Below are 24,550 nucleotides of genomic sequence, written 5' to 3'. Positions count from 1 at the left end.
TGACCTCTGGGTTGAGTTTTTGCAACAGTCGCTTCCCACATTGTAGCCGGTATCTCACCCGAAGAGCTTGCAGAGGAAAAAGTTGAACATTCCTCAATAGAATGACAAACATGTTGCTAATTTTCAGATGACACAATCCTCAGTGATTCCGTCATTGACCACGTGCCACTGCAGTTTAGTTTGTTGGCACAATGCTTTTAAGAACTTGGCTGCTTTGGAATTATCCCTGTTGAGGGCTGTGAAGAGATAATGCTACAGATACTCTTTGTCAAATGCAAAAAAGTATATACCAAATAAGAACAATTCTGAGGCTGTGTGCATCTCTCGCCATTTGTTCTGCTCCAGTTTGTTCTGTATGTAGGTCATCAGTAGAGGTCCGGTGTTGCAGCAATGCCAGCCCTGCACTCCATCAGATGGATGCAGACTAACTTCCAGGTTTGCTGCTTGAATGCAAATATTTGCTGAAGTACACCTGTATTAATTCAACGTTTAAGTTCACTGCTTAACAATGCAACGAGGGCCCTAGACTAGGAAAGTGTTGATGTTTTTGGTACTTTGTTATCCACACAATGTATTTAGTATTTCGATACATGCTAATGTTTTTGTACACATTATTAAAGCAGCCTTTCGTTACTTATCAATACATTTGATCCCAGTCCGTGCCTCTCTCAAATGCACAATATGTTGTCAGGGTGACGCAAGCACCCTTAAAAACTGCATATGATTGGATCAATTTTTTTAACACCTTCCTAAAAACACTTTTAAACTCAACATGAAAATGGACTGCCACATAATTTGTACATTTTTGGTGCTATGCCCACTATGCTTCCTGGGTGCCACTGTTTATCATTAATATATTTCACAAGTGAGCCTCTCTCATGACACCCAGTGGTGCATTTAGTGCATGAAACCTGAGCTCATTGGTCAAACACTAAACTTGCTCTAGATGTGGATGGTCACAATTAAAAGTTACACAGCACAATTTTCCATTTTGCTTTTGCATCACTGCATTTTACTAAATGTAATTTGTAAAATTCAACTTGTGCGTTTGCTTTAAAAGAATGACCGAATAATCCAGTGGCCCAGTTGCCTCCCCGTGATGACTATTAATCAATGAGTTTATCTAGAGCCAGCATAATCTGGCAGAACTATTTGCACACCACTGGGATGAAGCTTTTGCAAATTTCTGGAATTTAAATCGACCCTGCTGTCTTTTAAATTTAAAACCTTCAAAGTAACCCAGAGTTGGACCAGCGTTGTGACTGCCTGAATCAACTGAGTAGTAAGTCCACTTGTTTAAATAGATCTCAGAAAAAGAAATGTCATATTTTAGGAACACAAACTGACTATAACCAAATGTAAATTTTTGTTGATAAAATGTAAGATTATCAGTCATTTGAAGCGCTCTGAGAAAATATTTGATGCATGATTAAACCAACCACCATACATCCTGTAATATGTGCAATACTTTACATGGATACACATTGTGTTTCAACCAGGAACAACATGGCAGCTGAATTAGACATTGTGAATCTGATTATAATTGCTGGGGGAACACTGGCTATTCCCATTTTGGCATTCGTTGCTTCCTTCCTTTTGTGGCCCTCCGCACTCATTAAAGTGTACTATTGGTAAGGCTGAAAACAGCAATTTCTGCTATATTTGAGAAAGTTGCCCCAACAAAGTATTTGGTTATTTAAAGCTACTTCAGTCTTATTCTGTAAATACTGACTTGAGCATTGCTGATTGTGCAGGTACTGGAGGAGAACTCTGGGTCTCCAGGTCCACTATGCAGACTGTGGAGGCTACCGCTTCTGTTATTCTTGCCGAGGAAAGCCAGGAATGAGACCTTCCATTTTGATGCTGCACAGCTTCTCTGCTCATAAAGACACCTGGCTCACACTTGTCAAGGTCAGCCCAAAGCATGGAGAAAACCGTTCATTTTAACCAGATCACTGGCATTTGTTTGTTCACCATGACCATGATCCAGAAGTCCAGATCAGAAGGACACGCTATGCTTGAAACAGAAAGACTAATAGACAGTTTTGTTTATTTATCCCCCTCCCCCAATCTTCTAAAATTCAAGATTCACGGTTGATCGTTTAGCAAATCTTTGAATGCAACGTCTTTTACTGCCAACTGTGCTAAGACAAATCGGGGGAAAAAAACCAAGCCTTTACCCCAAAATTAGCCTAAAGGCTAGATGGTTGTTAGCATGGTGGGCACCATGACTGTGTTCACAAGTGATATAAAAATACAAAAATAATGTAACTGCGTCTTCTTGAGCCCCTTAAAGTAGCTGTAATTTTTTGTCTGTCGACCATGCATCGATATACATTGAGCTGTGCTCTCTCTTCCAGTACCTCCCAAAACATCTGCACATCCTGTGTGTGGACATGCCAGGCCATGAGGGTACGACACGCACCAACACAGAGGATTATTCCATTGTGGGTCAGGTCAGAAGGATTCATCAGGTACACTGAAGAAAGTGCCATGAAATGACTCACCATTTCCATTTAACAGTCATTTTTGGTCTTCATTTTTCTCAGTTTGTAGAAACCATTCGCTTAAACAGGAAACCTTTTCATATGGTTGGGACCTCCATGGGGGGAAATGTAGCTGGGGTGTATGCCGCCACCTACCCTTCTGAAATTTGCAGTCTGACTCTTATTTGTCCAGATGGTCAGTCTTTGCATTTCTGTTTTCTCTCCTTTCTACAGTATGCTTTTCACAGATGTGGCTAGAGAGGCCAAAATATGGACGCAATAAAGAGTACTGGTACTTAACTATTTATGAAAACTGGAGAAAGTAATGATGCCTCGTGTAACATTGAAAGTAGAGGTTAATAAAGACAAACAAACAAAAAAAACTCAAGTACAAAATATGTTAAAACTACCTTCAGTAGTACCGTACTATAGAACACATCCAAAAAGTTACCAGAATAAATCTGCTTAGCTTCCCACTACCAACCTGTGGTTAACAGTTCCTGGTGTGTATCATTTCCTCATCCTAAAGGTATCAAACATCCATGTGAGACCAAATTTGATAATCATCTGCAAGACTTGGAACGTAGTAATTACACACTGAATATTCCACTGATCCCAACCACACCGGAGGAGATGGAGGACATGTTCAGACTGTGTTCACATGTTCGCTTCAAGATTCCTCAGCAGGTCAGGTTCAGTAACCTATGTGGAACTAATTCCGTCTTCAACAGTTGCATCACGTCATGCTTTTTGGATCACATTTAGATTCTCCAAGGATTAGTGGATGTCCGAGAGCCTCATAACTCATTTTATGAAGAAGGTTGGTTCATTTAAAAATCCTGGTTCTGGGTTTATCATGCGTGAAACAACCACTGTAATTGTATTTCCTTTTGTTCAACAGTGTTTCTCGAGATTGTTAGTGAGAAATCCAGATATGCCTTACAGGAACACTTGCATCTCATCACTGCACCTGTACAAGTGATATGGGGCAAAAAGGACCAGGTAAAGTCTATCCATTTAAAGTGCCTGTGACACGAAAAAGCATGTTTATTTCATAATACACGCGGTATTTTATGCCCCTGAATGATATGGGCCGCTTGGATGTGTGTGGAAGCGATCGCTATTTTTATTTAGTTCTTTGAATCCCGCGCCATGAAAATGAGTGACTTCCGGCTTCGGTCTTGCATTGAGGAGGAGGGCGCTGTGACGTGTACGGTAGAAGACGTCCTCTTCACGCTACAGTGTACTGTTGTGTATGAGGACGAAGGATTCAGCTGATTTTGCGGATTAATACGTTTATTTTTCGCATCACGCCAGCCAAACGGCTGCAGAAAAATCATTCTGTATGAGGGAGAGGCGTATGCGCCTTTTTGGAGTTTCAAAAGGTTCCCATTCACCGTGGATATTTACTGTGGGACCATTGGACTTATGAGGAAGTGAGTAAACATCTTGTTTTGTATTATGTCAAAAACGAATACAGCGATTACAAAGTAAACACTACAAACTTCCTTTAAATGAAGGACTACTTACGTTTGATCATTGATAGGCATGTAAAAAGCTCTCCTAATGGTCATTAGCAGCACCACGTTAGCTGCACAACAAATCCAGCCACCCTCCTCCGGGGAACGAACTGTAAATTGCTCTCCGCCGGGCGGTTTGCCGATCCACTAAGACAATTGACAACCGGGTCGTCATGTCAAATAATCCAGGATAGTTATGTGTGATTTTCCACTTGGAAGACTTTGAAACATCACTCGGTTTGGGTTAGCATGTCGGCTAGCTGTCACGGCTTCTGGTTTGTTTACATTCTCCGAAGCCGGGGAAGGGAAATGACATATGTCCGATTTAGGTGTCATAAAATATCGTTCGGGAGGAGCGACAGTAAAGGTGAAGTCGACATTTTTGACCATTATGGAGTAATTTTGCCATGTCGTCCTGAATAAATGCATTTTTATTATTTCATATTCCATTCAGCACAATACTGTTATTTGTCATGAACATGCCATTTATTTAGCAATTGGGGAAAATACTTGGATAAAAAGAATATCCTGTAAAAATATTGAAGTAAAGAGACAGAAACAATGACATTTTGCCGCTCTCTTCGTCGCGTTTTCCTCGTTGTGAATAGTTCCCCCTCGACGGGCTGACTGGTCCTTCTCAAGCCATTTATATAGCTATTGGGGAAAAATACTTGGATAAAAAGAATATCCTGTAAAAATATTGGAGTAGAGAGACTGAAACAATGACATTTTGCGGCTCTCTTCGTCGCGTTTTCCTCGTTCTGAATAATTCCCCCTCAATGGGTTGAATAGTAAAACCGATGAGCCCAGTCTACCGCTGACGTCATCCACCTGTTGGGGACGCTAAAGCCCTATAATGGTAGGCGTGGCTAACAGGCAGATTAAAAGACTAATTTCTCGTCATCTGTGCCTTTCTAAATTGTTGTATATAGTCGAATCGTCTCAAAATATGATTCTAATTCACATAATAATGCCATTTAAGACTTTTTTTCTTGTGTCATCTGCTCTTTAATGTTAAGTAGAGGAGATCACAATTTGTACACTGTTGCGATATCAATATCATGGAAAAGCTACTGAAAAAAAGATTTGGCATATTTTTTGCGGTGAAGAATCTAAAAGATTTTTAATCCATATAAAATGTCAACATAGGTATTAACATATGTGTTATTACCCAGGTGGTTGATGTGTCTGGAGCTGAAGTCATTGCAGAAATCTTGCCAGGATGCAGAGTGGACATACTGGAGAACTGTGGCCACTCTGTGGTGATGGAGAGGCCTTGTCGCACAGCCAAACTCATGCTACAGTTCATTATCCTGCAACAAGAAGCAAGAGGCGGCACAAAAAAATCAACCTGAAATCAAATTGTGCGCGTGCGCATGCGTGCTTACTGGTCCCATACTGATTTTAATGAAACTGTAGGGAGCAAAGTTAGTTACTGCGGGCGGGGCTATATGATATGAGAGCCGACTGAACTTTGTGCATCAGTACAAGTCAACTTCACAGTGATTTTTCAATTCTGTATGCAACACATTCAGATTGTTGTTTGATTAGAATGTTATAGTTTAGTCAATGGGTGAACAATAAAGGGGCAGCACAGTGTTCGAGTGTATCTGACTGTACTGGTTCTAATGGCTTTACTCCAGGTACTCAATTTTCCACATTATGAAAGATGCAAATAAATACAAATACCTGAAAACCTTCGTGCCAAAAATGTATTGCTACAAAGGCAAAAAAAAAAACAGTCTAATAATATTTGTGGTAGATTTACCAGAGGAGACTGCTTTGGATACATTTCTAACACCTCTACCTTCACTTAAGGGCAGTCTATCGATTATTTATGGCCAAATTTGTAGTTTACAAAATGTCTCATTAGCACCTACTAAGGCACTGTGGGAACAGGAACTGGGTGGGATTATTTCGGAGGAAGTAGGGAAGGCTGCACTGAAAAGAGTTCATTCCTCATCAATTTGCGCACGGCATGGTCTTATTCAGTGCAAAATTATCCATAGAGCATACTGGACTAAGGACAGATGGTCCAAGATTTATAAAGATGTTACTTCAACCTGTGCACGATGTAACCAATCACCAGCCAATCATACCCACATGTTCTGGTCTTGCCCATCTTTATATAACTTCTGGGTGGAGGTATTAAAGACAGTTTCAGAAATATGCCGCAGACAAATACTGTAAGTCCAGACCCCACCATAGCGCTATTTGGAACATCCTCATCTGTGTTGGAATTATCCAAGATGGATCGGGATAGAATCGCCTTTTGTTACCCTTTTGGCAAGGCGACTGATACTACTTGCATGGAAATCCCCAATCTCACCCTCTCACACACTTTGGATTCAGTCAATTTTAAACTGTGTTCACCTAGAGAAGATCCGGTGTTCTGCCAAAATCTGCTACATCGGCGAAAGGTCCTACATTAGTCGAATTTAACACCCAAAGTACTACTGTGCGCTCTAAACTTGTTTTGTTTAGATGCATTCAGGAATAACGTTATAAAAAAATGCCTGCAGGAAATATTTAAATGTAGTTATATCAAATAAAGACGGTTTAAATACGCTACGTGACTAATGTGGTCAACTGCTTCAAAGCTAACACAAAAAAAACACAATGGTTAAAAGTATGAGAGGGTAATACATGCAAAAAGTATCTTTGAGGCAGTGAAAAGGTTCTAGATAACTAAATAAAAACACAAATAGTGAGTACTCGCCGCTTCTAACCAATGTGCGCATGCGTGTGGATGCATGCGCAAGCACGCTTAGCATTGTGAAGGACGTTTTGCCGCGTAGTAAGGAATGGCCAAACACCGGTGTACGCTTGGGGACTGCAGAAACAAATTTTATGCAAAATGGACCCCTTTCTTGACGTATGCTAGGGCCTTGAACTTTCCTCAGATTCTGGAATAACCAGTTATTGCTTTCTTGTTGGTGTGTTTGTTGTTGTTTTTTTCTCTTTCCCGTTAGTGATATACGGTATGTGGCCGCACCTCCCACCGGACCCAAAGCTCAAATATACAGTGGGGCAAATAAGTATTTAGTCAACCACTAATTGTGCAAGTTCTCCCACTTGAAAATATTATAGAAGCCTGTAATTGTCAACATGGGTAAACCTCAACCATGAGAGACAGAATGTGGAAAAAAAAAACAGAAAATCACATTGATTTTTAAGGAATTTATTTGCAAGTCATGGTGTAAAATAAGTATTTGGTCAATACCAAAAGTTAATCTCGATAATTTGTTATGTACCCTTTGTTGGCAATAACGGAGGCCAAACGTTTTCTGTAACTCTTCACAAGCTTTTCATACACTGTTGCTGGTATTTTGGCCCATTCCTCCATGCAGATCTCCTCTAGAGCAGTGATGTTTTGGGGCTGACGTTGGGCAACACGGACTTTCAACTCCCTCCTCACCACGTGGCGTCAAAATGATAACAAGAACGGTGACCGAAAATCCCAGAACCACATGAGGGAATTTAGTGAATGACCTACAGAGAGCTGGGACCACAGTAACAAAGGCTACTATCAGTAACACAATGCGCCGCCAGGCACTCAAATCCTGCACTGCCAGACATGTCCTCCTGCTGAAGAAAGTACACGTCCAGGCCCGTCTGCGGTTTGCTAGAGAGCATTTGGATGATCCAGAAGAGGACTGGGAGAATGTGTTATGGTCAGATGAAACCAAAATAGAATTTTTGGTAGAAACGCAGGTTCTCGTGTTTGGAGGAAAAAGAATACTGAATTGCACCATACCCACTGTGAAGCATGGGGGTTGAAACGTCATGCTTTGGGGCTGTTTTTCTGCAAAGGGACCAGGACGACTGATCTTGAGTGAAAATCTCCTTCCATCAGCAAGGGCATTGAAGATGAGACGTGGCTGGGTCTTTCAGCATGACAATGATCCCAAACACAGAGCCAGGGCAACAAAGGAGTGGCTTCGTAAGAAGCATTTCGAGGTCCTGGAGTGGCCTAGCCAGTCTCCAGATCTCATCCCAATAGAAAATCTGTGGAGGAAATTGAAAGTCTGTGTTGCCCAACGACACCCCCAAAACATCACTGCTCAAGAGGAGATCTGCATAGAGGAATGGGCCAAAATACCAGCAACAGTGTGTGAAAAGCTTGTGAAGAGTTACAGAAAATGTTTGGCCTCAGTTATTGCCAACAAAGTGTACATAACAAAGTATTGAGATGAACTTTTGGTATTGACCAGATACTTGTTTTCCACCATGATTTGCAAATAAATTCTTTAAAAATCAAACAATGTGATTTTCTAGATTTTTTGCCCACATTCTGTCTCTCATGGTTGAGGTTTACCCATGGTGACAATTACAGGCCTCTCTAATATTTTCAAGTGGGAGAACTTGCATATTTAGTGGTTGACTAAATACTTATTTGCCCCACTGTACATTGTTGCATGCTGATTTTTGGGGAGCGCTGTGTAGAGCTATTTGGCTCTGCTGAACTGTGGGGACACTGACCTATTATACGGTATTCTTTATGACTGACGAGGTGCTGTTTGTGTGTGCATGTGTGTGTTTTTTGTTCTGTTTTTTGCGGGGTTGCATGTACAGTATGTATAGACATAGTGTACAAGTTGGACTCCATTGCAGAGAAATGCATGTTAAATTTAACTTGTGACTGGAAAACAATAAAAAGAATTTTATTTATATATATATATATATATATATATATATATATTAGTGCTGTCAAATGATTAAAAAATTTAATCGAGTTAATCATATGTCATCTGTGTGATTAATCATGATTAATCACATTTCCCTCGGGATGAATAAAGTTGCTCTTCAGGAAAAAAAAAAATCTAGGAATATACTATAATTGACTTAAAATTTGTTTTAAGATTAAATGTATGATGTGTGAATGAATTAATACTTAACCAAATAGAGTTTTAAAATTTTATTTAACAACTCAGCACGTATAAAAATAAATTGTCTGTATTATACAGCAAAGAGCTTTAACAGATTGAAATGCCTCAGACTAACAATGTAGTGTGGTGACCCTTCATTATATGACATAATTCACCCACGGAACTTGTGTGTACAGTTGGCCGAGCGCTTTACCGGCTACGTCACAGTCACGTGACAGACACTTAAGAGCCGTGCATGTTACCGCTGAATTCAGAGTTCACAGAGAGTCCCAAGTGGCCAACAGGTGTTGTGCTGAAAAATAGCCGCCCCGCGTGAAATGTCCCCCCTGACGGGAACGCCGATTTATAACGCTTTATTGAGGTGAAAACATCAAATGTTTTCATGGACGCATTACAGTAATGGATCTACGACTGTAAAATCAGTTTTGAATAAATAAATTACACAAAATACCAATGACCCAATGATAATCACACAGGTATGACATTTATTAGTTCAAGCAGAGTAAAATAATACATATTCACGGTACAAGAGAATCGTTTCCATTTCCATCGATTGGTAAGAAAAAGCTGTTTGTACGAGTGACGTGTGGGTGCTCAATAATAAAATAAACAAATAAATAAAAATAAATAAATAAAATAATCGCTCAATAAAGCGTTATAAATAAGCGTTCCCGTCAGGGGGGACATTTCACGCGGGGCGTCTATTTTTCGGCACAACACCGGACACAACAACTCGTCTGCTCAACGGGCCAACAAGACTCACTCAAGCATCGCATCCGCCACAGTAACTCAATTACCGTTTGGCATATTACCCAAAATGAACTGCCAACTTAAAGAGCAGACAAGCACAATACAGTAACAATAGCTAGTGTTTCAAAAAATGTGTAAACAACTTGTCTGTTAAATTGAACATTTCACACAAATAAATTCAGCTGTATCATGTGCGCAGCACAAGGCAAATGCTCGAATGTCAGACTCCTGCCTGCTGCCATCATATTTCGAGCGCTATCTGTTCCAATAGTAGTAACTTTGTCTGTTACCCCCCCCCCCTTTAGCAACATCCAGAAACTGACAAACACATGCTTCAGCGAAATGTCTTTCTTCTGTTTTCACAACACATAACGCCAGCTAATGCAGCCGCCAGCTATCATCGATCAAGTGTGCTGTTACTCCGAGATAATTATGGTTGCTTATCGATGTCCAGTGGTCTCCTGTCATTGCAACAAACGTAGCTCTGGCTAGTTGCTCCACCTTCGTTGCCTTCTCATTTTCAAAAATTGATGAATTTCTGTGCTTCGATGGAAGGACAGTTCATCACAGCAGTATGTGCACACAACTCTGGTTTTATCCAGATTTCCATTAGGCAGCTTTTTAAAACGGAATTTGCCATGAAGCAATCCTGGGTCATCATCCTCATTCATAGTGGCTGGCTGCATTTTGTCCTGCATTGCCGTGCGGAGAATGTAAACATCAGCGTGTGGGACTACGGGGGGCAGTTGTGGCCAAACTTAGTGTGAGCGGTAAATTGCGTTATTTTTTTTTTAATGCGTTAATATTTCCAGATTAATCATGGTCGTTAACGCGTTATTTTTGACAGGCCTAATATATATATATATATATATATATATATACCGGTATATATATATATATATATATATATATATATATATATATATATATGTATAATAACATTTGTGGTAGAAAAGACAGTGAACACATGACATAACTGCTAGTTAAATAATTTAAGAGAACCCATTTGTGTTAACTAATTTCCTGCTATTGAACATTGGGGTAAATCACCAATTGCATGATGATATAATACAAAACTGATACTTTGGTGTGTGATTTTTGTGATATTTGATAAATTGATTGAAACTATTTGCTGATATTACAAAGTGACACGATTAATTCCGTTACATGATCAGTAACATTTCAACTAAAGAAATAAAAGTAATTTTTTATTTTGACAATTTTGTTTATCGCACATGTTGGATATTTCAATGAAAACCATTCCATCATGCGTTACACCTCTATTATTGACTGAAGAGGAGAGGAGTGAATGATTACTACCAGACCAACCCTTTGACGTGTATTGTCGTCAATGGCAGGCTTTGAAAGAGTTTAGAGGCAGACTCTATACCCAAAAATATGACCGGAGGAAAGGAAACCTTGTGCATAAAACCTCCTCAACAAGTTCAATTACCTCGATTCAAACTGTGCAGAGCGAGATTAGTGACATGGGGTTGATCTAACTAGTTTTGCCGTGAAACCCAAACCTAATGATTGATCAAAATACTACGCACCAGATTGCTCAAATTTATTTTATTTCTGTCGGTCCCGTCGGGGCTATGTGTCGATTTGGTTTAGGGGCTGCGATGGCGTTTTACCGTAACGACGCGAGTAAACGGGCAGGACTGTAGAACTGCAGATTCTCCGGCTGCGGTGGACATTTTTTTACTACCTAACATCTGCACTGCAAAACAGCATCCTCAAGCAGTCGTTTGGGACGAAAACATTTGAGAATCCAAAGGAGCGATAGTCGGTGAGCTTGCACGTAATCGTTTTGTGAGGTCTAAAATGAACAACTGGCAAACAAATCCTTTCGTCGTAACATCTGCCTAGCCGTACTAGCTAGCGGGCTAGCTAGTAGTTAGGTAGCGTTCTTTGCTTTGTTGCAATTGATATTTGACAGATATGTTTTCAAATTGACACCACATTGCGAATACTTCGCTTTTGTGCTTGGCATGCTGCTTTGTATCTATGCCTGCGATTAAACAACGTTCTCTTGCATTGGAGATAACAGTGAACGAGTGGTTAGCAAATAGCCCTTAAGTTTTCACAGGTTGTGGGTTCGAATCTCGACAGTACTCGATATTTGTTCCATGTTTTCTCTTTGGTTGTGAGGAATTATACTAGTTTATTTCCTTACCCAAAAATCTACGTTGCATGTGTTGTCCACGGATGTGTTTTTACTGTTGAATGTTTATTATACCTTGTGATCGGCAGGCAACCAGTCCAGGTTGTACTCAGTCTCACAACAATGACATCCAGGATGGGTTCTACTTCAACGTTGACCCAGAGTGCATAGAAAATTGATAAATTGGGAGATTTTGTGCTGGTCCTATTCAACATAAATTATAATCAAATGCATTATAATTTCAGTAGAGTGACATTTTCATTTTTGCAGTGGATGGTGAGGATTACTACTTGGAAATGAACTAGGCATAATTAATCCAAAAACGAATTAGGCACTGCCAGTTCTTAATAATTTGAACTGTTGATTATAATAAGCACGCACAAATTGTACTGATGATTTTGATGAGGGTTCTGTTTTTGTATTACATGGGGAAAGTGAATTAAGCCAAACCACGTTTGTTCCTCGCTGTGCTTTGGTCCTGACCAAGTGGGTATTTCTCCACAAATGGATAATGGAGGCTGGGGCCATAGGGTAAGTGATGCCTAAGAATCATTATCAAATCTGTTAAGAATTTCATACACCTTTTAATCATGTGTTTATAATTATTACTTTTATTTTATTGTTCCATTGTACAGTGTCCCAGTGTGCTCAGAGTCTGAAAAATACAATACAAAATACATTTAAGATTTACCGTATTGGCCCGAATATAAGGCAGTCCTGATTTTAAGACGACCTCCCTTTTTCAAGACTCAAGTTTGTAAAGAAGACTTTTTGAACACCAAATTAATTTTTATATAGAAAATAATTACAGGACATCTGAAACAAATGATTATAACAATATATTTGAGAGAAAAAACATGTTATTTTGCCTTATTCAAATCTTAATAGCTGAACATTTAAATATGTAAACTAAAGTGCAATCACATTCGTAAATGAATGGCTTCTGGTTTTTTAAATGTAAATAAAACAATCTATTGTGATAAAACAACAAAATTTCAACAACTTCATTAACCATCAAAGTGAAGTCTAACTAACTAGTCTTGAAACAAATCTGAATAAGGAAAAACATTGCAATAAAGTAATGCAATTTGGTTAAACGTGAGAGTAGCTGAGATCTGTCATGACAGAACATCGCTTCAACTATATCTGGCGCCATCTAGCGTTGTGAATGGGTATAATGTCTAGACCGCGAATATAAGACGACCCCCACTTTTTCAGTCTTATTTCAATGCAAAGAACACCGTCTTATATTCGGGCCAATACGGTACTATGGTATAGTTTTTAGATGACAACAAAATTATTTCTTTTATAAAGAGGATGCATTTGTGCCAGAAAAGTACTTGCGGATACCAAGTACCATTGGGTTTAAAATTCAATGAAAATATTCTATTTGCATTGAATACTGTATTTGAAAACAACTGTGCAATGCCAAATATTATAATTTCAAACCAGAAGCTTCACTAGAAAATAGCGTATGTTTCACTCAAATTTAAGGCTATTTAGAGTGACAACACGTGATAGACATTTTAAGATACCATTTCATGATTTTCTTACAGTTTTGCTCCCTATTTCACTTAAATGTAGCCTGGAGCACAAGGTCTCAGTCAACAATATGGGTGCTTTGTAAAAGAAGCACATAGACAAGAGGCAATCATAGAGGCTGGAATGTAACAAGTAGGAATAACGGATGGCACGAATTGATGTGATATTGGTATTGGTGCATCCCCATCGGTAATTGATTTAATTCTCTTTGTGTAAGAATGCATCAAAAATGTCATCCCTCTCTCACTATCCTTTGCTTTAGATGACTACTCCTGTTACCTTAAACGTAGGAGGTCACCTTTACACGACCAGCTTGTCCACACTGCAGCGTTATCCGGATTCCATGCTGGGGGCCATGTTCCGGGGAGACTTCCCGACAGCCCGCGATTCCCAAGGAAATTACTTCATTGACCGCGACGGAACGCTTTTCAGGTACATCCTGAACTTTTTGCGGACTTCGGAACTCACCCTCCCAGCCGACTTTACAGAGACTGACCTACTTAGGAAAGAGGCAGACTTCTACCAGATCGAACCCTTGATACATTGCTTAAGTGATCCCAAGCCGCTGTATCCTCCGGACATCTTTGAGCAGGTTGTGGAACTTTCCAGCACCCGCAAACTGTCCAAATATTCCAACCCAGTAGCTGTTATCATCACACAGTTAACCATAACGACGAAGGTCCATGCCCTGCTGGAGGGCATTTCCAACAACTTCACCAAGTGGAACAAACACATGATGGACACCAGAGACTGCCAGGTGTCCTTCACCTTCGGGCCGTGTGACTATCATCAGGAGGTGTCCCTGCGAGTTCACCTCATGGACTACATCATGAAACAAGGCTTCACCATACGGAACACGCGTGTCCACCACATGAGCGAGCGGGCCAATGAAAACACTGTAGAGCACCACTGGACTTTCTGTAGACCGGCACAAATAGTGGAAGACTGACTCATTGCTGTTACATTATTTAGTGTGATTTCAAGGTCAAATGCCCATGCACATTGCATAAAGGGAGGTTTTTTTTTTTTTTTTTTTTTTTTTTTGCTTGTACTTCAAAAAATTATCTTCATCGATCAATCAATACTTTATTTATCAAGCACCGTTCACACTTTGAAGCAGTGTCTATTAACCTAATTTGGGCCCTTGCTTTTCCATTACAAAATCTACTGACTCACCTCGAGACATGTGCCGATTACTGTTTTCAAGGTATACTGTGGTATGAAAACATCAAGGGTTCAAAATCGCCAAAATTTTCTGTCATACTCTCCAAAAAATGCATGGAGAAATCCCTCGCTTGCAGCTGCAAGGCTCAACCCTCCCCCACCAGTTGTTGCTCAGTGTCAATGAGTCAGCTGTGCTACACGATGGCCAGAGGAGGTGAAACTCCTGAACTTTTTTCATCCCATCAAAGAAAACGAAATCGTTGGTATGGGAATACTTCGGCTAGACATCTCAAAGTGACACATTTTAGAGCTGTTATTGCAATACCGTGAAACTGTGATATTTTGGCTTAAGGTTATCGTACCGTCAGAATCTCATACATGCACATGCCTACTCATCACCATACAAAAATTTCACAAAAGTGTAAAAATTATAATGTCAAATTTCCTGAGTGTAAAATGTGGACCTGTTTCGTTGAACACAGATGAACAAAAATGGAGCCTCAAAAACGTCGACGACCTGCGCAAGTGCATTTAATTGTTCTGCCTGTCACTGTATGTTGCATGCATAGATAGATGAACAAAGAGAAATTGTTGGCTTCAAAAAAAATTTAAATGAATAATTTCCCTGTGGCAATAATAATACCCCACCTCACATTCCATGTATTAAACTAGTCATATGACTGAGAAGACATCACAGTGACTATACATGAAGCGCACCTTTAAAAAAAAAAAAAAAAAAAAAAAAGCCATGGTAAAAACTTCCATATCATTGCTGTAAGTGATACAAATGTATGTTGTACATTTTGGAAGAGCAATACATCCTGCAGCTTTTATTCTGCAACAATGTCGTGAATGGGTAGCATTGAATGGCAACTGTTCCCTGTGCCGTGTGTGTGTGTGTGTGTGTGCGCGTGTGGTATACATTTAAATTATTCTTTGTCTTGGTGTTCAACACTTTCAAAGAGAGGCCAAATAAACAGTTGCGCACCATGAAAAGTAGCATGTAAAATGCCTTCTTTGGGCTTCAGCAACCTTCTTCGGTTGCTGTAGGACTTGATTTAAAATTGACATTTTGCCTCACAAGTTGTTCTGTCTAGCAAGAAAAAAATATATACAATACTGTATAAACTTTGAGTCCATTTCTGTTGAAAGTTGAGTTTGAAAGAGTCTAGTGCTTTGGAATTCGAATGGTACTTTCTTTCCTCCGTCCCTTGTAGTTGTTGCATGTGTTTAATGTATGTTTAGTAGATGTGTTTCATGTTATTATACTTGTCATCAATAAATCAACATTTGTATTTGTCAATTTGTTTTGTAGCTTGATCTTAGTCCCAAGTATGAACTAACCAAATTAATATCTCATGTTATTGAATAATCACTTTTGCATCGCCTGTATATCATTTGTTCTATCCATATACTGATCTAACACATGTCATCTATTCAGCCACATTCCTGTGAATATTTTGACTATAACACCAAAAAAGTTTTTTTGAGGATAGACATACAGTCATGTGAAAAAATTAGGACACCCCATGAAATATTCAGTTATTTATTAAGAAATGTTTACATATTAATGTCTGATGTTGTTTTTCTTTATCTCTGGAAAAGAAAGTGATTTAATTGCAGGTAAACAACAAAAATTAACATTGTTTTACTCATTAAACCAAATATATCAACAAAAATGCATATCCTGAGGAAAGAGGACACCCTTCCACCTGAGAGCTTGTGTTACCTCCTTTGGCTAAAATAACTTCAGTGAGACGCATTTTGTAGCCATCTACCAGTTTTTGATATTGGTCTGAAGAAAGTTTGTCGCACTCCTCAACGCAGAATAGTTTCAACAGTGACTGATTGTTGAGGTGAGAGTAAACAGCATGATTAGATCAAAGGAGCTGTCTGAGGCCTTCAGAAAGAAGATTGTCGACGCTTATGAGTCTGGTAAGGGATTTCAAATAATCTTAAAAGAATATAAAATCCGCCATTCCACTGTCTGAAAAATAGTCCACAAGTGGAAGGCATTCAAAACAGCTGCCAACATGCCCAAGTCTGGCTGTCCAAGCAAGAACCCCGAGAGCAGACTGCAAGAGGCTAAAAGAAGTCTCCAAAAACCCTAAAATGTCATCGCGGGACCTACAGCAGGCACTTGCTACTGTTGATGTGAAAGTGCATGTCTCTACAATCAGAAAGAGACTACACAATTTAACATTCATGGGAGGTGTGCAAGGAGGAAATCTTTGGTCTCCAAGAAGAAGATAAAGCCAAGACTAAAGTTTGCCAGAGTGAATGTAGACAAAGACCAGGACGTTGATGTTCTTTGGACAGATGAATCTAAAATTGAATTATTTGGACACCAGAATAGCGGACATGTTTGGCGTAAACCCAATACAGCATTCCAGGAAAAGAACTTCATAGAAACTGTGAAGCATGGAGGTGGAAATGTCATGGTTTGAGGATGCTTTGATGCAGCAGGACCTGGCCAGCTCACCATCATAGAATCCACTATGAATTCTATTGCGTATCAGAGGGTGCTTAAGGAACATGAGGGATCATCTGTGAAAAAAATAAAGCTGAGGCGAAACTGGACCCTGCAACATGACAATGACCCAAAACATACCAGCAAATCCACCAAGGACTGGCCGAAAAGAAATGGTGAGCCCTGGAATGGCCGAGTCAAAACCCAGATCTTAAGCCCATTGAGATGCTGTGGGGTAAGTTGAAACGGGCTGTAAATGCAAGAAACCCCTCGAACATCTCACCGTTGAAAGTATTTTGCGTTGAGAAGTGGGGCAAACTTTCTTCAGACCGATGTCAAAGACTGATAGATGGCTACAAAAAGCGTCTCACTGAAGTTATATCAGCTAAAGGGAGTAGGATGTCCTAACTTTTTCCTCAGTTAGAATATGCATTTTTGTTGATATATTTGGTTTAATGAGTGGAGCAATGTTTATTTTATGTCATATTTTCCGCATCAAAGCACCGTGTACCAGAATAGAATTCCGGCCCTGAATCTTATACCGGAACTGCGTTCTGGCCCTAAATCTTATACCGGAACTGCATTCCTGACCATTCTGGCCCACTTTCACCCCTGCTGTTAATGTCTTGTACGCCCTCTTATATGAGCTACGAGATGATGGAATAGCAGAACTCATGTTTAAACAGCAGATGAATTAAAGCGGGATATTTCATAGGCATGGGTACTATCATAATAAAAATCATTCAATTGTATAAAGTCACAATTTTGCCTCTTTACATTCTCATATCATCGAAAAGTGAAAGCGGAGCACACGCATTTACTGGCGGATATTACGTCTGTTGTTAGTGCGTTTGATTCTGACGCATTGTCATATTGACGCAAACACACCTGACCTACTTTCAATAACCCGCCCGGGGTTTTTAAAACATGTAGTAAAAGAAGCGCACCACCAAGCTCTCCTCGGGAAGGACATTTAGGAAACATCCATGACTTGACAACCACATTAATTTAACAGCTAAACTTGTGTGGTAGTTTAACGTGTAACCCGCGATGTTTCAAAGGAGTACAACCCTAAGCCGAATTCTAAACCTCGTGCCTGGGAAACGTCGTTTTGGCATGTATAGATTTCTTCCTTTATTTTTTTGCATCGGGGGCGTCATGGAGTGGATCATGATCAACGTGAGAATAGGAAAAGAAACGTTTTGTAAGTGTAACTTAGTATAGTGACACATTCACTTGTTGCAGTTTTTATAACCTTATCTGTTTAAGGCAACGTTGTTTCTGATACTCAGATACCTTAATAAATTCAGTTTTGGAAACATGTTGCTGAGCAAACCTAAAAATTAAATGGAGTTACATTTACATTAGTCTTCTTACTTAATTCTTTCACTGCCACTGACGATGATTGACTTCCAATTACGTGGCTCTTTTCATCATTCAAGAATTTATATTAGTTTGTCACTAGTAGAAGTCAAATCTATTCTAACACAGTTCAACTGGATTGGACGTCTATCGCCGTCAATGGAAACAAATGAGTTAACGCAAATCAATGTCATGTTCGAGTATTTGCTCTAGAGCGCTGACCTTGTTAGTTGTTTGATCATACCAGTAATATCAGGGAATATGAACATAAAAAAAAAAACAAAAAAACATTTATTAAATATGAATCAATATCAAAGAAATATGAAAGAAACCGCTACTGCAATTTTAACCAACACTATAATGTCTTACAAAGGATATGGTTAGTTGTGTGCATAAAATAACAATAGGGCTGCAGCTATCGATTATTTAAGTAATCGATTAATCTATCAATTAGTTCGTTCAAATAATCAAGGAATCGGATTACAAACATTTCTTGCATTGCAGAATAAACTTTAGGATATGTAAATCAAATAAACAAGTGTTTATGCTTGCAGTTATATTTATTTTGGCTTGCTAAGTATCACTTACCCTTTCAAAAGAGCATGAAGTGTGAATACAAAATAAAATTCCTTTGTGTTTCTTCAAACCCTGCAGAGTTGCACGTTCTTTTCACGAGATATAAATGCATTTAAAAATAAATTAAAATACCTGAGTTTAGCCTAAACAATATAAAGGAAAAAGGTGAATGAGGATCGAAGTACAACAAAGGAACAACTGGCTAACTTACGTAGCAAAAGTCTGCTAGCTTAAATGCTATAAAATGCTCATTAAAAAAAAAAAAAATCCTCTTAACAAATCGTTCAAACATATTGCCACAAAAAAACTGCTAAATATACATCTAAACTAAACGAATGCTTAAACATTAGCGCAAACAAAAACGTACAGCCTTATGTTGGTCTTAACAGGGAGCAGCTGGATTCAGCAATGTTAAACGAGTTATGGCATATCAGCTGTTGCCACAGGGCAATGTATCCACCCAAATCAGTAAAACTAAATGCAACACTTTCAAAACAAACCATTTCATCGTCACTCTTAATTAAACGAATACTCTAAGCAGCAAAGTTCAATTCAAAGCTTTTTTTCTAATCAAATTACTCGAGTTCATCGATTAATCGTTGCGCACTAAGTAACAACATAGTAAATAGGTAACCTGGAGGAAAATAACTTGAGCGGATAGAAAAACCAAGGTCCGGTTTTTATTCCTCACCCAAAAATTAGTTTTATACAGCCGTCAGACCTAAAAGAACTTATTTTCATTTTAATTGTTGCCCATACCCAGTAAATTAACAATAGTCTAAATTGAACTCTAAATGTACTATTGGGGTGATTTCACTCTCATCTCTCTTTTTCCTATTAGATGATGTCTACCGAAGGAAACGATCAGAAAGGGAGTACCAACAGAAATTAGCAGATGGTTTCATCGTTCTAAATGAGCCTACAGCCAAGTGAATGATACCTGTTTGGACTTGGCGCATTTCATCATGGACATAACCTTGGAATTCTGTCATCCTATCTTAAATGCATAAAATAATGGAAAAATCCTGCACCTTTTATTGTTTATTTGCGTAGGTTTACATTCAAAATAAATGACTGTATGTTCACAATCACCACTGAAGTGTTTGATTTGGCTTTAAATACAAAGTAGCCCCTGCCAAGACTGAAAACAAAATGTCCTTTTCAGTACATGACAAAAAAAAGCTAATTTCCTGTTACTTCTGGTGCTTTAGCTGGATTATGGAGATGTCTATATTAATTTGAATACTGTATTGTAGCAACAGCTATAGGAAAAAAAATCCTTATTCACTATATGTTGGTTCTTCAGTCTAAGGCAAACATGTCTTATTCAGTTGTACAACCCGATTGGCAGATTGTGCAGGCAGATGAAGCTGAAAGGGTACTTCCACAGCTGGATGGGGTTTCCATCCAGTCTCACCTCGTGCATGTTTGCTCGGATGTAGTAACTGGTGTTTCCTTGGCAGAATGTCTCGTCTGTCATTGTTTTGATCTTGTTGTTCTGACGGAGAGATAAATGAATCATAAAGGCACAGCTAACTTTCAAGGTTAAATGTGTGAGCTGAAGGTTTTGAACTAATGTTGTTCATTTAGAAGGTAACGTCACCAGTTTGAATATACAGTGGGGCAAATAAGTATTTAGTCAACCACTAATTGTGCAAGTTCTCCCACTTGAAAATATTAGGCCTGTAATTGTCAACATGGGTAAACCTCAACCATGAGAGACAGAATGTGGAGAAAAAAAAACAGAAAATCACATTGTTTGATTTTTAAAGAATTTATTTGCAAATCATGGTGTAAAATAAGTATTTGGTCAATACCAAAAGTTAATCTCAATACTTTGTTATGTACCCTTTGTTAGCAAAAACGTCCAAACGTTTTCTGTAACTCTTCACAAGCTTTTCACATACTGTTGCAGGTATTTTGGCCCATTCCTCCATGCAGATCTCCTCTAGAGCAGTGATGTTTTGGGGCTGTCGTTGGGCAACACTGACTTTCAACTCCCTCCACAGATTTTCTATGGGGTTGAGATCTGCAGACTGGCTAGGCCACTCCAGGTCCTTGAAATGCTTCTTACGAAGCCACTCCTTTGTTGCCCTGGCTGTGTGTTTGGGATCATTGTCATGCTGAAAGACCCAGCCACGTCTCATCTTCAATGCCCTTGCTGATGGAAGGAGATTTTGCCTCAAAATCTCTCACTACATGGCCCATTCATTCTTTCCTTTACACAGATCAGTCGTCCTGATCCCTTTGCAGAAAAACAGCCGCAAAGCATGATGTTTCCACCCCCATGCTTCACAGTGGGTATGGTGTTCTTCGGATGCAATTCAGTATTGTTTCTCCTCCAAACACGAGAACCTGTGTTTCTACCAAAAAGTTCTATTTTGGTTTCATCTGACCATAACACATTCTCCCAGTCCTCTTCTGGATCATCCAAATGCACTCTAGCGACCCGCAGACGGGCCTGGACGTGTACTTTCTTCAGCAGGGGGACACGTCTGGCAGTGCAGGATTTGAGTCCCTGGCGCCACATTGTGTTACTGAAAGTAGCCTTTGTTACTGTGGTCCCAGCTCTCTGTAGGTCATTCACTAAGTCCCCCCCGTGTGGTTTTGGGATTTTTGCTCACCGTTCTTGTTATCATTTTGACGCCACGGGGTGAGATCTTGCATGGAGCCCCAGGTCGAGGGAGATTATCAGTGGTCTTGTATGTCTTCCATTTTCTAATAATTGCTCCCACAGTTGATTTCTTTACACCAAGCGTTTTACCTATTGCAGAATTAGTCTTCCCAGCCTGGTGCAGGTCTACAATTTTGTCTCTGGTGTCCTTCGACAGCTCTTTGGTCTTGGCCATAGTGGAGTTTGGAGTGTGACTGACTGAGATTGTGGACAGGTGTTTTATACCGATAATGAGTTAAAACAGGTGCCATTAATACAGGTAACGAGTGGAGCCTCGTTAGACCTCGTTAGAAGATGTTAGACCTCTTTGACAGCCAGAAATCTTGTTTGTTTGTAGGTGACCAAATACTTATTTTCCACTCTAATTTGGAAATAGATTCTTTAGAAATCAAACAATGTGATTTTCTGTTTTTTTTTCCACATTCTGTCTCTCATGGTTGAGGTTTACCCATGTTGACAATTACAAGCCTCTCTAATCTTTTCAAGTAGGAGAGCTTGCACAATTGGTGGTTGACTAAATATTTATTTGCCCCACTGTAAATATGCTATTGTACCATATAGATACATGTATATTATACATATACATATATTAGTATATTATAATATAGTACTTTTTTTTTTAAATGAGATCCATGTTACATCAAATCTTCTCAAATAGGACAGGACAAGCTTTTTTTTTTTTTTTTTCTTTTTTTTTTAAAACCATACTAGAAACAAATTGTAAATGCACATCCACTTCAGTAGATGACAGTGGCGCTCTCATTGTCAGAGTGTGCAGTGACCGCTGTGGCAGAATGATTTTAATGCACTGCATGTGCACACAGCAGAGAGAGGAACATGAAGTGTAGTGAGCAAACTATCAAGAGACAACATGAAAAAATATAAAATACTGTAGATGAAAAGGGCAAAAAGACTGGCATGATGAGAAAAAGGAACGCCTCTGTAAGCTAAGACCAGGATACATATTCTTTGTGGTACTTCTACCATGAGCAAAACAACATTATAGAACTATATATCAGGGCCGGCCCAGCCTATACGCAGACTATGCAGCTGCTTAGGGCCCCTGACCACTAGGGGGCCCCCAATCTGGCAATTGTTTAATTTATATTCTATTTTGTTTACTACAATTTGCTTTATGTGACTTTTGTGAGTTTTGATACTTGATTACAAGCTTAAAAAAAAAAAAGTTCTTCCTTAACTTCTTTCTTTCTGCTTTTAGAAAAAGGTTTGGCGCTTTCTACTGTAAGTACTGACAATCATTTGGGGTGAGAAGTTTGAGTATGAAGTGCAACAAAATCTGATTAATATACCAAATATCGACGTATGGGTTGGATTGCATGTATGGGTTTCACAGTACACTGTGACGAAATGGTGGGCCAAAAATATGGGCCCCTTTGCATTATTTTGCTTAGGGCCCCAAAATGGCCTGCTATATATGCAAAGAAACATTAAATTGCAATTAATGGCATGTGGGAATGCTGTCATACGTTGAGGTGTATTAACCGAAAAAGACATTTTAGGAGGTATCACTAGCACTGGAGCTCTTGTCAAAGCACTGGTTCCTTTTATTTTTCTCTTCTGACTCTGTTTTCTTCAGCTACGTAAGCTCGGCAACACTTGAGAACAAACCATAAGGAAGGGTTCATATGTTGGAAAAATTCCTAAGTCAAGGCACTCAAATCTAGGCAGTGTAGTGGGTACCCTGACTGGATTTATCTTGGGCGCCAAAAAGCAATAAATACGACAATGGAACTAGAATAATTTTGGGACCTTTCACTTCACGGTTCCATTACAAATGAACTTACATGTAGGTGCACAGTATGTAGAGATTCTGGAAGTTGAGGAATAGCGGTCAGCTCATTGTTTCCAAGGTAAAGATATGCCAGTCTTGAGAGTTTCTGTAACAATGATGTCATGCTTATCAATTTTAACTTTTATTCAAAACCAACAACACATCTTGAGCTGTTTGATTCATGCAACATTTGAATGCAAAATTGTGTGGGTTTTGGTGATTACTACCTTGAAAGCAGTGGACTTTACACCTTGTGTTGTAAGCTTATTGAAGTTGGCGTTGAAAGACATCAGCCTGATGGGAAGTGTGGGCAATTTAGTCAGCCTGTTTTTAGCAAGATTGAGCTCCTCAAGATTTGCAAGTCTGGAAAAAGCTCCATCCTCAATCTCCGTGATAAGATTCCAACTTAAATCAATTATTTTGAGTGTGCCTTGGAAAAAAAAAACGGAAGTTTTGGAGAGAAAAAAATTATAGTTTCCTGCAAGGATTGATTTAAATAACATTGTTTACTTACTGATGTCTGCAAAATCGTTATTAGTTATTTTGGAGATTTTGTTGAAGCGTGCAAAGAGATAAACTGTTTCTTTTGGCAATGCAGGAACTGCTGACATTTCAGGGGACACCTCCTCGCAATAGACGGATCCAGTCAGGCAAACACACAGTAAACATGTTGGCATGTCTGTCAATGGAAATAACACATCAGTGAATGTTCATTTGTGTTTTTGTGCTGTTAAAAGTGCATTTAGGACACGGACACTTGATCGGCACCCTCATTACATAATAAGGACTTAAATTGTATTCACGAATGTGGGTAAATTCCTTTACAAGTATTGCATAATCAGCTTTGAAATAGCTGTTGTAAATTAGTTTCGACCAACTTCACCAATTGCTTTTGGAGCTACAGCTTGGTCAGTGTCTTGAAGGATGTTATAATCATGCATGTCACTCTGTGGAAAGAAGTCAATCATCATGATCTCGATACTCACAGGTTATACATTTAGTCAGAGTCACGCCCACCCAAAAAAAGCAAAAATGTCATTTTACCTGCATGTTTTCTCCCTTCGATTCACCACCCATTGTCCATGAAAGCACCACAGATAGGAAGAATAAAGCTATTAGAAGCTTCATTGTGGCTGTGATGTCTGCTCTTCTGCAAAC

At 39.2% G+C, this 24,550-nt stretch overlaps 4 protein-coding genes across 5 annotated transcripts; 3 read left to right on the top strand and 1 right to left on the bottom strand.

Moving 5' to 3' along the window:
• Window positions 1-1,123: 1,123 nt before the first annotated feature.
• On the top strand, window positions 1,124-5,630 carry abhd6b (abhydrolase domain containing 6, acylglycerol lipase b). Of its 2 annotated transcripts, none has more exons than XM_057830724.1 (9): window positions 1,124-1,282; window positions 1,500-1,631; window positions 1,755-1,911; window positions 2,361-2,456; window positions 2,550-2,682; window positions 3,016-3,173; window positions 3,252-3,306; window positions 3,388-3,488; window positions 5,182-5,630. In XM_057830724.1, the coding sequence occupies exons 2-9, from the start codon at window positions 1,507-1,509 to the stop codon at window positions 5,359-5,361; spliced, it is 1,005 nt and encodes a 334-aa protein (XP_057686707.1). In that variant the 5' UTR covers window positions 1,124-1,282; window positions 1,500-1,506; the 3' UTR covers window positions 5,362-5,630. The 2 variants fall into 2 exon arrangements, with proteins under 2 accessions (XP_057686707.1, XP_057686706.1); XM_057830723.1 differs by having other exon boundaries at window positions 2,361-2,474.
• A 5,500-nt stretch (window positions 5,631-11,130) lies between these two features.
• kctd6b (potassium channel tetramerization domain containing 6b) lies at window positions 11,131-15,823 on the top strand. Its single transcript, XM_057830725.1, has 3 exons — window positions 11,131-11,437; window positions 12,248-12,343; window positions 13,617-15,823. The coding sequence occupies exons 2-3, from the start codon at window positions 12,317-12,319 to the stop codon at window positions 14,301-14,303; spliced, it is 714 nt and encodes a 237-aa protein (XP_057686708.1). The 5' UTR covers window positions 11,131-11,437; window positions 12,248-12,316; the 3' UTR covers window positions 14,304-15,823.
• Window positions 15,824-17,940: 2,117 nt separating this feature from the next.
• LOC130911823 (ubiquinol-cytochrome-c reductase complex assembly factor 5) lies at window positions 17,941-20,049 on the top strand. Its single transcript, XM_057829396.1, has 2 exons — window positions 17,941-18,192; window positions 19,768-20,049. The coding sequence occupies exons 1-2, from the start codon at window positions 18,039-18,041 to the stop codon at window positions 19,857-19,859; spliced, it is 246 nt and encodes an 81-aa protein (XP_057685379.1). The 5' UTR covers window positions 17,941-18,038; the 3' UTR covers window positions 19,860-20,049.
• On the bottom strand, window positions 19,958-24,550 carry LOC130911822 (mimecan-like). Its single transcript, XM_057829395.1, has 6 exons — window positions 24,437-24,550; window positions 24,276-24,339; window positions 23,907-24,071; window positions 23,620-23,822; window positions 23,406-23,498; window positions 19,958-20,424 (listed from the first exon to the last, which is right to left on the bottom strand). Exons 1-6 carry the CDS (start codon window positions 24,518-24,520, stop codon window positions 20,254-20,256), a joined length of 780 nt encoding a protein of 259 aa, XP_057685378.1. The 5' UTR covers window positions 24,521-24,550; the 3' UTR covers window positions 19,958-20,253.

Source organism: Corythoichthys intestinalis, chromosome 2 (genome assembly GCF_030265065.1).
Source record: "Corythoichthys intestinalis isolate RoL2023-P3 chromosome 2, ASM3026506v1, whole genome shotgun sequence".
NCBI classification, from domain to species: domain Eukaryota; kingdom Metazoa; phylum Chordata; class Actinopteri; order Syngnathiformes; family Syngnathidae; genus Corythoichthys; species Corythoichthys intestinalis.
Note: the sequence above shows the minus strand (reverse complement) of the source record. Positions and strands in the feature narration are given on the sequence as shown.